Source organism: Polistes dominula, unplaced genomic scaffold (assembly GCF_049000335.1).
Source record: "Polistes dominula isolate Pdom_NZ unplaced genomic scaffold, Pdom_raw_medaka contig_73, whole genome shotgun sequence".
In the NCBI taxonomy this organism is placed as follows: Eukaryota; Metazoa; Arthropoda; class Insecta; order Hymenoptera; family Vespidae; genus Polistes; species Polistes dominula.
In genome coordinates, this window is record NW_028300951.1 from 2372120 (window position 1) to 2386857 (window position 14738).

General features: G+C 27.6%; 3 protein-coding genes across 3 annotated transcripts; 2 read left to right on the forward strand and 1 right to left on the reverse strand.

Moving 5' to 3' along the window:
- Nucleotides 1-88: 88 nt before the first annotated feature.
- LOC107063837 (N-acetyltransferase 9-like protein) lies at nt 89-1744 on the reverse strand. Its single transcript, XM_089171881.1, has 6 exons — nt 1602-1744; nt 1310-1419; nt 991-1047; nt 732-872; nt 387-481; nt 89-303 (listed from the first exon to the last, which is right to left on the reverse strand). The coding sequence occupies exons 1-6, from the start codon at nt 1676-1678 to the stop codon at nt 181-183; spliced, it is 603 nt and encodes a 200-aa protein (XP_089028007.1). The 5' UTR covers nt 1679-1744; the 3' UTR covers nt 89-180.
- On the forward strand, nt 1652-8863 carry LOC107063955 (ecto-NOX disulfide-thiol exchanger 2). Its single transcript, XM_015316150.2, is given in 12 exon segments — nt 1652-1788; nt 1902-1955; nt 2057-2321; nt 2407-2996; nt 3099-3316; nt 3402-3596; nt 3676-3783; nt 3785-3860; nt 5773-5879; nt 6710-6904; nt 7025-7334; nt 7427-8863. Coding segments are annotated over 12 exon segments (2397 nt in total). The 5' UTR covers nt 1652-1727; the 3' UTR covers nt 7645-8863.
- Nucleotides 8864-9714: 851 nt separating this feature from the next.
- Ube4A (Ubiquitination factor E4A) lies at nt 9715-14616 on the forward strand. Its single transcript, XM_015316240.2, has 14 exons — nt 9715-10614; nt 10722-11102; nt 11187-11513; nt 11600-11793; nt 11861-11977; nt 12063-12269; nt 12412-12529; nt 12593-12751; nt 12830-12975; nt 13080-13229; nt 13536-13779; nt 13882-14044; nt 14148-14352; nt 14437-14616. Exons 1-14 carry the CDS (start codon nt 10072-10074, stop codon nt 14576-14578), a joined length of 3096 nt encoding a protein of 1031 aa, XP_015171726.1. The 5' UTR covers nt 9715-10071; the 3' UTR covers nt 14579-14616.
- The last annotated feature ends 122 nt before the right edge of the window (nt 14617-14738 follow it).

The following is a 14738-nucleotide window of genomic DNA, read 5'->3' on the forward strand; positions in this document are numbered from 1 at the left end:
TATTCAAAAAACATTTTAAAACAAAAAATATCATTTTTACGCGTTATATATTATTATTAAAAATAATAATATATAATTATAATAAATATTATTTTAAAAAAATATATATATATATTTTTTTGTAATTTAAATTAAATTATAATTAACAATAATTGTGTGTAATTGTAATTATAATTTATATTATTCTGTATTATAACATTCGTCCGTGATAGAATTTATTGTTTCTGAATACAACCAATTTTTCCATTCATCATTAATATTATTTTCCATAGTAATTTCTTGAAATATTTCACTTCTTCCGACCTATTTAATATATAAAATAGATATTATATAAATATTTCTTACAATAAATATTTTTCTTAGATTTCTATTTAAATATAATTTACCTCGTGAAAATTTAACTTTCGGAACATATTTATACTCTTTTCATTATCAACCATTATTTTCACTCGATATTTTTGTACATTTAATTTATCAATACCTACAAATATAATAATAATATTTTATAAAAATTTAATGCATAAATTAAAACAATATTATGTAAATATGTAAATATATTATACATACATAATGCATATGTAATTAAGAGCTAACCCTTGATTTACTCTGATAATACATTTATTTTACAGAAGTATCATGTAAATGAAAATAGTGTTTTACAGATACATATTTTTTCTTTTTTCTATTTTCGAACGAATTAAATATTATATTTAATAATTATTAATACAAACCATAACGGAGCATAAGTAATATGGCTTCCCACCCTCTCCCTTTATTTCTGCTTTCTTTTTCTGCTATCATGATTTCAGCTTCCGCCGTATATTTACATTCCATGTCATTAAAAAATAAATTAGTATCACCGATCATAGCAGCTATATATACGGTAATAATTAAATAAAAATTATTCAATAATAATATAATGATTGTATCGTTAATATGTACGATTATTAAATATTATTTGTTTTATAAGTTTTAGGGGTTGCAACCTACCGATTTCATCCCCTGTCGAATGGAAAATCGATTTGTCTAAAATGATGAAGGTACATTCTGAAAAAATATATATATTTAAAGAAATGATTTCAATAAGTATTTCGTATTGTTATAATAATTTTTCGTTTAAATTTTTCCAAATTAATGGCGGACGAATTTGCTATATTTACGCATACATTGTTTTGCTATTTTATCCATGAAATTACGTAATTTTTAAAGATTTGAATAAAAAAATATTAAAAATAATTCTTTTTATATTAAATAACAATAAATATCTTTTATATTTTTCGTTTAATTATTAAAATAATCTTCAATTAACTTTTCTCATCCAATAGCCAATCTTTTTGCATTTCAAATTCTTCCGCCAAAGTTAATGGTTCCGATGCAGTGAGATATTGCAATTCTGGTGATTTCATCCATTCGTGATATCTGAAAAAGAAACATATTAAAATGATTAATAATTTGAAACATATATGCATGTGTACATATATAATTTCATTTAATTTCTTTTAAATATGTAAGATATTTATTTAGTGCAGTAAAAATGGTGGAATTGAAAAAGTTGAAATATTAGATGAGATTCAAATGTTTAACAGGATATCTAATAATACCTCATAACGTGTTTTTCCTTATAAGGAATTAAAATAACACTTTGGCCGATAATGCGAGTGAACTTGTTTTTTTTCATTATGTTTAAAAGATTAATAAAAAGATCTTAAATTCATTTGAAAACGACGATGGAGAAGAGGTTATCTTGTCAACGTTCATCGATGCTCTGCCATATTGAATTTGTCGGGGGTATGATGTTCCAAGGGATCGAAATATTTCTATAATATTTTATTGTGCCATACATTGTATATCTATATTAAGAAATATTTTCAACTATTTATAATATTCACAATTCGCATCAGGAAAAATGGCTTATAATTTCCCTGGAGTACCAAGCGCAGCTATGTCACCAATGGGTAAACCTCTTCGTTATAATAATCATATACTTTTAAATTCTACATTTTTTTTCTTTAAAAGTATTTTTAATAAGAAATATCGATTTTTTTTTTTTAATAAGGTATGGGTCCCATGGGACCATTAGCACCAATCACAGGACCTCAAAGTTTTATGGAACTTACTGGCCAAGGATTTCCTCCTTTGCCACCGCCTATACCTCTTCCTGGAATGAATGACTCACCATTAGAATTCAGTACAAACAAAAATCAACCCCCAGTTGTACGTGAAAGTTCAGAAGATAATAATGACAGACGAAATGATAAGAATGACAACAGACGTGAACGAGATAGTCGCGATGGTAGAGAAAATCGAGATAACAGTAGAAGGTATTTATTGTTTTTGTTAGTTGTGTATCATTTAAAAGTTGTTTTGAAAAAATATATAATTAAATATTGATATGTTTTGGTTTAGGTCAAGAGGTGATCGTAATGAACGAAGGGAGAGAGATCGAGATAGAAGAGAAGAAAGAAATGAAAGAGATAGAAGAGAGGACAGAAGAGTAGAAGATAGAAGCAATAATATTAATTCAACGAGTAACAATAGTAGTCATAGCAGTTCAAATAACGCTGACATGCAATCTAATACATCTAGCAGCACACCTAATTTAGGACCACAAATGGAACCAACAACAGGAGTTTGGGGAATGGGTGTTGGATATCCTATGATGGGAATGGGTCCAATGGGACCAATGGGTCCTATGATGGGTGAAATGACATTAGGTCCTCATATGGGTCATGCTCATGGTTATGGTCCTATGAGTATGGGAATAATGCCACATGATAGTGGTATGATAGGTACTCCAATATTAGGACCTGAACAAATTATGACAGATACAGCTGCTCAAATAATGACTGGTGCATTACCACCACCATCTGCTCCACCGCAAGGTACCAAAGACATTATACATTGCAAAAGTTGTACATTGCTTCCGCCAAATCCAAATGCACCACCGCCAACTACAAGAGAAAGACCTCCAGGATGTAGAACTATTTTTGTTGGAGGTACATATCTTATATTTTATTATTTGAACTTTTATTAATATCAATTTTTGATTCTTTAATGTGAATTACTAAATATATTCTTAAAGTTTAATATATTCATAGGTTTGCCAGAAAACATGACAGAAACAATTATTCAAGAGATATTTGAACGATGTGGTGAAATAACTACTTTACGTTTATCTAAAAAGAATTTCTGTCATATACGCTTTGTTTTGGAAGCTAGCGTCGACGCTGCTATTTATTTATCTGGTTATAGAGTAAGAATAGGTTCTAATGGAGATTCTGCTAATACTGGAAGACTCCATGTAGATTTTGCACAAGTACGTTTATAATGTTCTCTTGTTTTACATTTATTTTCATTTCATATTTATGTGTTGTATGATACATGTGCAATATGTGTAATAGGCAAGAGATGATCAATACGAATGGGAGTGCAGACAACGGCAATTACAACGAGAACAACGTCATCGAGAGAGAGTAGAAAAGGAACGTCAGCGTCCACCATCAAGTCCACCGCCTGTTGTCCATTATACAGATCATGAAGCTTCAAACATATGTGAGAAAATCAAACAGGATGACACTTTCATGAAAGCTGTACAAGTAAGTATTTATTTTGTTATTATTTTTGTATGATCAAATATTTTTGTATGATCATATATTTTTCATTATTTATTTACAGGTTGTCGTAACATGGCTCGAGCGTGGAGATTGTACAAAACGCAATGCCAATACCTTTTACTCAATGATACAATCAACAAATTCTCACGTTCGGCGATTACTCACGGAAAAAAGCTGCATATGAAGAAGAACTTCAAAAAGCAAAGGAAGTCATGAAAGGCAGAATGCAAGGATTGCTCATACAATGTACGTGTATAATTTCTTCTTATTTTGTCATGTGGGTCTCTACTATTGTACATTTAACTTTGTATGCAGAAGTATACTGCGTACATGTATCGCTTTATCTGGTAAGTTTATTGTTGTGATAAATCTAAACGAGTTCCTATCCTCATCCAATTTGGATCTTACCAACAAATTCCAAATCATTATAACAACGATTTGGTCGATATATAATGAAAGCATATATTTCCTTCTTCTTTTCATCATTAAAACAAATATTACACATTATAATGTGGTAAATAGTAAATTTGTTTAGTATGTTATCCAGGTATAAGCAAAGGTATGTCTCATATTTTTACAGTTAATTAAATAAATATGTTACCGTTAAAAAAGTGTATAATTCAATTAATTTATGAGATAACTTGGTATTACATGAAATAATTAGGTGTTTTAGGGAAAGCATAGGAAAAGAATTATATTATACATTTAAACACACACTAGTTCTTTTATAATGTGTAACTAAATATTATATGAAATAAAGTTAGGTGTCTAGTTATTATAATAATATGATAGTTCAAAGTCAGAACAGAGTATTTGCTTTTGAAGTACAAGAAAAAGTAGGAACAAATAATTGTTATAGAAACATTATGCTAACTTAAAAACGGATCAAATCTCAATCTCATATATTGATAGGTCAGTATAGTTATTTTATGGTTTAGTCAGTTATTTTATAAATTAATGAATTTCATGTTTTAATGGTAACATATATATTGTAAATATACATATCTTAAAAAAAGAATTTTAAAATGTATAAAATATTTCAAGGTAATATTATCGAAATTATAGAAGAGGCACAAATAATCAATTATTATTCTATAATAATCTTGTTTTAAAACATATTCAAGTTTGATTACATCATTAAGTAACAATCATTTCTACTATGGTCAATGCACATTCAGGGACGACTTAATAGGGAGGACAAAGAAAATAGGAGTGTATAAGGTGGGTGACGAATGCTGTCTTTCGATTCAGACTCTGATAATTATAACCAATGTGCACAGTTCATCATAATGTTCATCTAATAGAAACATAGTGTACTGAGAAGTTGCATGCTTGCCAATGCTAAGAATTAAGGGTGATGGGCTATATTCTCATAGTAAGGACAATTTTAAATTGTTATTTTTTTATAATGTTCCTTACTTTAAATTTGAAAATATTATATCTCTTTATATTAAATTAATAAATATAGTAAAATAATTATGCATATGTTATAAAAATATATATTTTTTTCTTTAATTTTTTTTTATTTTATTTTTTTTATTTTGTATAGTAAAAACAAATACATTTTAAAATTGTCTTGTACATTGGAAACCTCCGCAGATTGTAAGTCATTTAGGCATAAATTATAATGACAAATAATGCATATTTTCTTGTTGAATATAAGCACTGTTTGTCCAATCAATTTTGAAATAGATATTGGCAGCAGAGGTACAAGGTGTGAAAGGGAAATTAAGAAATAATATAATCAAATATAAATGTGTTTATTAAGATTAGTCGTTTAAATCTACAAACTATACTGACTGAAGCTTAGCATGATATATATGAATTTAAAAGGACTATCATCAAGAATACCTATAAGTACATATAAATTGTGCTGAATTAGAGGTATAGTTAAAATATTTCAAAATTCTAGATAAGTACTTTTGTCAGATTTGGTCACATACCTGCAGAATTTAATAAGCAAGTATATATATATATATATATATATATAAAATAAGAGAGAGAGAGAGAAAGAGAGTGAGAATGAAAGAGTGAGAGGAAGAGAAAGGAAGAGTATATTTAAATAGTCCAAAAACAAATGTAGAGTTTGAAAAAAGGTGTACAACAGAAGATTTGTTGTGTTTTTGTATGCAACATGCGACATCCATGTCATCAACAGTCAGTCAGATCGAACGTGTCTTTACTGCGGCTAGCCACAAGAAGGTGTGGGATCATTTCACTAAGGCTCAACGGAAGAACATCGAAATGTGGAAGAAACAATCTTCGGTATGTATGTGCATTCCCACACCAGCAGAGTGTCAAATATTTTTCTTTTATGAACAAATTGACAGCAACCTTGATTAAGAATTTATTATTTTATTATATATATATTGCTTATTTGTGCAATTGCATGATTCCTATCATAAGCCAAGCACGCTCATTTTGCAAAACTATTTTTCGAATATGCAGGTAAGTATAACAAAAACAAAAAAAAAAGAGAAAAAAAAATAGAAAATGCTTCATAAAATGGTCAGACACATGCTTTCTGCACGCAACAATTTTAAACTTTTGTTGGAAAAAAAAAACGCTAATGAGAAAGGTAATGCATAATTTGAGCTACGTAAGTAGGGCAAAAATACCCATTGGAAATAACAGGTAACAAAGATCTAATGATCTTAGTAACAGGAAATAGATCGTTAAATTATTGGCATGAATTCTTCATGAAGAATTCATGTTATTAAAAATGAGTTTTCTCTCTGAAAAATATTATTTTTTCTTATACTTATACATATTTTATTTCTGTACTTCAAACATTATATCAATCTCTCAAAATGAACAAACAAAAAATATCCCCCACACTCATTTAATATTTTCTATCGATTTTGAATTTACTATCATGCAAGCTTTGAATTACAGAAAATTGTAGCTTTATATTTTTATATGTTCCAAGCATTGTATGTCAATTATAACAATGCATATTAGAAAAAAAAGTCATTATTTTGTAAAATGACAACCCGTGCTGATCCAAAAAAAAAAAAAACAGCATATTATGCATGATTCTGTGTAAATATTCATTTATTTTAACTTCTACCAATTGAATAATTTTGATATAATAGGAAATTAAAGCAGTTCAATTAGAAGAAACTCTAATGGAAGGGGAAGGTGAAATGGATGTCTCTGATTGTGAAGAAGAACCGCAGAGAAAAAAAACACGTATTCAATCTGATAGTAATGATGATAGTGAAAAAATGCAATCTTTAAAAGAAGAAAATGATAGTTTAAGATGCCAACTGGAAGCATATAAAAATGAGGTATATAACAATTGTAACATTATATTTATTTAAAACTAGATAACTTCTCTCTCTCTCTCTAAGTATATGTATACAACATTTTTGTTCATTTTCATTTTACGAAAATATTGATTTTTTCAGGTTGATCTATTGAAGTCAGAAACAAAGTCAGATATTGATGCAAAAGATAAACAAATGAAAATGTTGCAACAAACATTAAAAGGTATGCAAGAACAACTAATACAGTTTAGAAAGCAACAAGCACAAGATGATCAAAAAATAAAAGATTTAACTGTCAAACTTAATTCCACTAAAAGAGAAGAACCTCGAGAGAGTGAAATAATAACTCTTGATAAAGATGATGATATTAGTGAAGAACCTCGAACACCTAAACAATTAATTTTAGCATCTACTTTTGTACAAGTTACACAAAAAGATGCCAAACTTATAGGTAACGAGTTTTATTCCCTTTTTTTTTTTTTTTATTAATATTATACAATATTACTGTAAAATTAAATGTGTATACTCTTATAATGAACATAGGCTTGATAGCAACATTTTTGCATATTCATCCATTTGGTGCAAGTGTGGATTATCTATGGTCATATTTACAAAAATTAGAACCAGGAATAAAACCAAATGAAGTTGAAGTTTTAATGCAAAAATTTCCGCAAGTTTTTAAACAAGAATTATTTGGAATTGGAGCTAATATGGAAAGGCGGTGGCAATTTTTTGGTTTTAGCGTTTATCGAAATCATTAAAAATTAAACAATTTCTTTTAATTGTTAAATCATCATAATTATTATGATGATACACATACTTTTTAAATCCGCGTATTATTATACAATAATTATCACAATAATTATTGTATGTAAATTTTAATTGTTTTCTCAATTTCACAATCTTTCACAAATGAAATTGATAATTAATGTCTCTATGTGATATTTTGAGAGAAACAGCATATTATTATCAATTTGACATTCGAACGTATGATCAAAATGCTTTTATCTTATGATGACATTTGTCCAATGATTTTCACGTGACACCAACGTAATGTCACTGGATGGCGTAATGTTTTATGATACACATAATAAATAACGTAGTACGTTATTAACTCTTTGATTGCTATGGACGAATTATATGCGTTCAGCGAAAGCTATCTATGTGAAAAGGTTCAGTCCCAGTCCAACAGTCCACGTTCCATGCCTAAGATTAAAATGCTCCCGATTAGGACATGATCTCATTAAGACTTTTCATATAAGACACGAAACACAAATTACTCTCTAATAAGGTTCGACTTAAGATGACTCCCCATAAAGGCTAATTAAGAGCTCAGACTGCTTAATGGTTCAAAATCAAAGAATAATTCAATGCTCTGTTAACATCAATGTGTCTGTTAATATGAATTATTTCTGTGAACGCGTATATGTGTCCAAAAATATTTTCTATCTTATATATACCACACACACGCCAAGTTATGGCGTTCGAATACTTGAATATTTGTGAAACAAGAATATATATTGCAAATGAGAATGTTTCATTTCGATTTGCTGATAAAAAAATATAATATTCCATCTTCAGCTATCGCAACTCATTTAAAAGTGTATCAACTTAGAGCATTTCATGGTCAAAGGGTTAATCGATAGAAAAAAAAGTAAACAATTATATTTATTAGTGTGATTTGATACTATATTAAAGTTTCATGGATTTATGATAATCTAATATACTTGTATAACATGTAATTTCTTTTCTCCATTTTCTTTTTTTTCAAATTTTAATATCATACATTGTTAATTGACCCCTTCAAATCCAAAGATAATCTAACAATTATCAATATAACGTTATTCTAATGCAGTATCTTTTTAATAAGGAATGCGTGTATGTGTCACGTGTGTGTATGTAGTTGTATATATTTATATATGAATTCTTATGTTCCCATGAATGTAAATAAATAATTTATATTACAAAATATAAAACAAATGTTGTGTGAGATTATTCAAGTCTAATATGTAGATATTTTTATATTAAATGTAATTATTTTTTATATCTTAATAAGAATCTAAATAAAAAAAAAATTATTATATATTTTCAACTAATAGTCGCATGATAAAAAAAATGTATTTTTTATAGTTAGACGAAATTCCCGCTTTTTCTTTTAAAAAAAGTTTTTTATTTCACCGTCAGATGACAGTTCCATCGAGTATAAAATCACAGAAATCTACCCTCCATAACATGGAGACTACACAAGGAGCACAAAATCAAACGTATTAATTGTCAAAATCTGTCCACACAAATCGTATTTTTAAGTTTTCTTGATTCACCACTAGTGTCGCTAATGTTCCTTTTGTACTGTTTTGAATATAACGTACTGATGCGTGAAGTGAGCAAATAGTTCTTAACCCTAATACTTGTATGTAAACAAAAAATAATAACAAAAATAAAATATTAAAAATAAGATTAATAAAAAATTATAAATATAAAAATGGGCAGGGTGTGCGCAGTTAAAAATTGCAATAGTGGGAATGCAACTGATCTCATACGAAGACTGGAATTCAATAAAATTTACACTTAATACTATTTTTTTTCTAAATGATTAGGATTTAATCTAAATTTATTATTATTATTACTATTTACTCATTTTTTACGATTATTAAATAATTATTTATTTAATTTCAATTGTTGATACTTAAACAACCTGAATGATTATCCTTAGTTTCGTATTATAATTTTTTTGTAAACTGCCGCCTTATTCCCCTTCCATTTTGGTACAAATAGAACACGAGCGCCCTCTTATTTTTTATATCCCATTTGTATACATGGAGTTCGTGCTTCTTGTGTAGTCTCCAAGCTCCATAATATATTTATATAAAAATCATTCTACCGACATTCTACGACATCTAGTGAATGTGAAGTTACTACATGAATTATTTGCGTTAAAAGTTTAAGGTCAGTAACAAATTAGGTGAGTCATGGTGGTATTATCGGAAAGAACGAGCATACGTCAACGTCAAATCGGATTATTTACAATTTTCTCGAATTTTTTGTAAATTGTGTGTGATCGTATTATTTGAATATATTTTATCATGTGTTTCAATAATCATTTGAATAACAGTATGAAAATCTATCATTAACGTTTGATTACGAAATTGTTAAGTTTGTTGCTTGTACAGAATTATATTGTTGTAATCATGAGTGATCGTGTGAAAAGCAATCCTTTTGTTGGATTATTTTCTACCATTGATGATGCTTTATTGTATTCAATACAAGCTAGTGAAGCAAACAATGATAATAATGAGAAACAATATATCGAAGAGAATCATGACAAGGATAAAGAATTATTAACTAATGAAGAATCTGATGAGTATCAACTGAAATTAAGAAAAGCCAAACTTTTGGCAGATGTATTTGGTTTAATGTTAAATTCAGATGAATTAACAGAAATACATAAAGATTTAGTATCAGTAGCTGCTGATTCCGTAGAAGATGCTATTTTTGAAAGAATAGTGATGCCTAGTCCAAAGAGTAATCTAATCCATAATGAACAATCTAATAATTGCGATAGTCATACTGTTGAAACGCAAGTTATATTTTATCTTTACGAAAGTTATCGTCGTTTGAAACATTATGAGGATAATAAAGAATTAATCGATTATATTGATAATTTAAAACTTATTGTATTAAGACATGTTGGCATAGCATTACAAGAGCCAAATTTATTCAATGATCAGGACGTATGTACTTATATATACTTTTTCTTTATATAACTTATTCAATTTATTATTCTATTCTAGACTCTGATAAATAATAACTATATTATTTTCTATACTTTATCATTTAGGTTTATTACCAATTCGTCACCTTGTTTATGGAAGATTCAGTCGATTTATCTGAATTTTTTAAAGACTTAATATCAGAACTTAATTCATCAAATGAAGATACATTTGAAGAAGTTATTAAAATATCTTTTACTCCTATTCTTAATATTATTCATCAAGAAGCAGCTCAAAGCACTCTTGTAGGATTTCGTGAACATTGGTTCACTATTCTTAATATGTTCTGCAATCATGAAACTTTAGCTGAATTACTTTTAGAATATAATACACCAAAGTCTAATCAAGGTAAAGATTATGAGAAAACATTGTTCGGTACATTTTTCTGTTTGAATTGTTTATCGAAAGCAGTAAATCCACGAAATGATTTTTACTCTAAGTCATATGAGGTAAATTATTTTGATCTCTTTGGTTATTATCATAGTTAAATGATTTATTGTATTTTTCTTATATTTCAATTGATCTGTTTTTAGCATAGTGATCCAATCAAGTCTAGCATATGGGTAGCTTTGGGTGCACTAACTGATTGTGTAGAACACATTTTCCATTCTTTATTGAAATTGTCTCCAGAAATTCGTCACATGACTTTACAATGGATAGGTGATTGCCTTCATGCGAATGCAAATAGAGGAAAGCTATGGAATTCTCATAATGAGATTAATTTTGGTCCATCATTAAATGCGTCAGATGGATTTATGTTAAATTTTGGAGCTATGTTATTGCAACTTTGTCAACCATTTTGTGTCAAAACTAAGGAGATGAAGTTTCCTAAAATTGATCCAACGTATTGTGCAGCTGAGGTTTGTATAATAAATATACATACACACACACACACACATAGTTCTAATTTTATAAATAGTTTTTAAAATAAAAACAAATTATACAGCCTGCAGATGAAGATGAAAGTTTTAGTCGTGGATTACATATAAAAGGATTATCCCAAGAAACTTGTTTGATACCAACACCAGAAGGTCAATCAAGGCCAGTATCAAAGTTATTTTCTTTTACAACAGAATGTTTCTTTTTAACACATCGTGCATTGGATCTTGGATATAGAATTGTTATAGAAAAACTTCAAAGGTAAATAATAATACTTTGATTTCTTATAAAAACAAATTGTTAATATATGATATTATTAATATTACAGAGCGCAACAAGATTTATCTCTTATTCAACAAAGGTTGGATAATTCGGTAGAAAATGTTCCTCTTAATCGAAGTTTTAATAGAATGATTTCACAACAAATGGAAGTGGCAATGACAAAGTAAATTTTAATAATAAGAAATTAATATTTTTTTAATTCGTATAAAAATGTTTCCACATTATCAAATTAAATATTTATATTATAGATTCCTGACTTTAAAAGCAAGTTTATGTCCTCCTAAAATGTTGAGTAATCTAGCCAATTTCTATGCGACAACAGCACATTGGATAATACAAGTAAATTTAGATAATGTATACGAATTACACGGAGAAGATAGTAATGATGATTATATACCAAAACAACAGAAAAAACTCAGTTTCCCTTTGTCAGAAAAAGTTCCAATTACTTTAAGGTATACTGTATAAAATATATATATATATATATATATATATATATATATATATATATATATGTTCGTATAATTTTGTGTTATCATTTTTATATACATATCCTAATATAATGTAATATTTTCTAATTATTATATATCATAACAGATGCATTCCTGAATTTGTTGTGGAAAATACAGTTGGATTCTTATGTTTCTTACGAGAATTCAGCGCAGAGACTTTTGAAGAACAAGGAAAATCTTTTTTGAATCCAATAATGACAGAAGTAAGTAATAATAACATATACATTTATAATTATAAATTGAAACGCAATAATTTATTGTTATAGCTAATATTATTAATGGATGAACATCGTCTTTATAATCCTCATCTACGTGCACGATTAGCCGAAGGATTAGGAGCACTTTTACCACCTTCTGATGAGGATCTTCCTCTGAGAGCATTCCATAGGCAACAGTTATTTAAAACCCATCAACATGTTTATCAAGTTAGTCATTATTCTTTATAAAGTATAAATTAATAAATTTGATTTGAAAATAATGTTATTATCTTATTATCAATACAGGTAGTTGCTCAATTACTTCAAGTATTCGTTAGTATTGAAATGACTGGACAGAGTGTACAATTTGAACAAAAGTTTAATTATCGTCGACCTATGTATACTATCATGCATTATTTATGGGAACTACCTAGACACCGTAAGAAATTTATGTAAGTTAAATTAATGGATGAGATGATAGTAGTAATATATTTGTATATTTTAAATTTAATATTATTAATTATTAAAATCTTTTTTTTTTTCTATATAATTACAGTGCTTTAGCTAAAGATGCTGAAGCCAATATGGAAGCTGTACGCCCACCATTGTTTCTACGATTTATCAATCTTTTGATGAATGATGCTGTTTTTTTGTTAGACGAAGCTCTTTCTAATATGGCACAATTAAGGAAAATGATACAAGCAAGGTTGGTTAATGTCAAATATTTTATATAGATATATTAACACTAGATATACTACCATTTTCAGTATACCTATTTCTACCACACTAGTCAAAATGATTGGTGTATAAAAAGAAATGCTTTTTGTGTCTTCCAGTTTTTATTTACTCTTAAAAAATAACAAAAAAAATGTTTAACAATAATAATTTTAACAGATAAATGGATTTATAGACATTTTTGAATTAAAATGGCCATCAATCAAAATGACTGGTCTGGTATATCTAATGTTAATATAATTATTATAAAAATAATATTATTTACATAATTTTTAAGGGATAATGGAGAATGGGATAAATTACCTCCAAACGAACGTATTCAACAAAGGAATTTCCTTCATCACGTAGGCACAATTGCACAATTTGATAATATCTTAGGCAGAAAAACTATACAGACGATCAAAATGTTGACGTCTGAAATAAAATCGATTTTTTGTCATCCTACAATGGTTGATCGGATAGCTTCGATGCTTAATTATTTACTATTGCAATTAGTTGGACCTGATAAAAACAAACTTAAGGTACTCTTTATATTTTGAAGGTTTTAAAATTGATCTTTACAATATAAATATTTATTATTATAATATTATGTGTAATGTTAATTTTATTTTTGTTTATCAAAGGTCGATGATCAAGATGGATATGGATTCGAACCAGCGAATTTGGTGTTAGATATATGTAAAATTTATGTCAATTTGAGTGAAAACAAATCATTTACATTAGCCGTATCTCAAGATGGTCGTTCTTATAGCCCAAAGCTTTTCAAATCAGCTGATCAAGTGCTTCGTAAGATATATTGTTTCTTTTTTTTTTTTTCTATTTTTCACAAGTTATTTATTTCTAAAATCGTTTAATTTTGATCAATGTTAATATAATTTTTGTATTGTAGTTCGCATAGGTGGCTTTGATATATTAGGAGAATTAAATCAATTTGCCAAAAATGTAGAAAAAGCTGCTACTATAAAAAGAAAAGAAGATGAAATATTAACAGAAGCTCCAGAAGAATTTCTCGATCCTATTATGTCAACCCTTATGATCGATCCAGTTATTTTACCTTCGTCAAAAATAACTATCGATCGACGAACCATTGCCAGGTTGATTAATGATACTTTTATAATCATTTTTTAACAATAATAAATGAATAATATATTGTAAATAATTTGATACTTTTGTTTTAGGCACTTATTGAGTGATCAAACAGATCCATTCAATCGTTCTCCCCTTACTATGGATATGATAAAACCTAACACAGAATTGAAAAATAAAATAAAGCAATGGGTATCGAATAAAAAGGCGGAAAATGTAATACAAATTTTATAATGTTATTTTCTTAGTAATAAAGTACAAATATAAATATATATATATATATATATATTATTTCTTTTTCGTGTTGTAATGTTCAGAATTAAAATCAATGTCTAGCTTTAAATATAAATAACACAGAAATATAATTAAATATATATATATATATATAAAATAC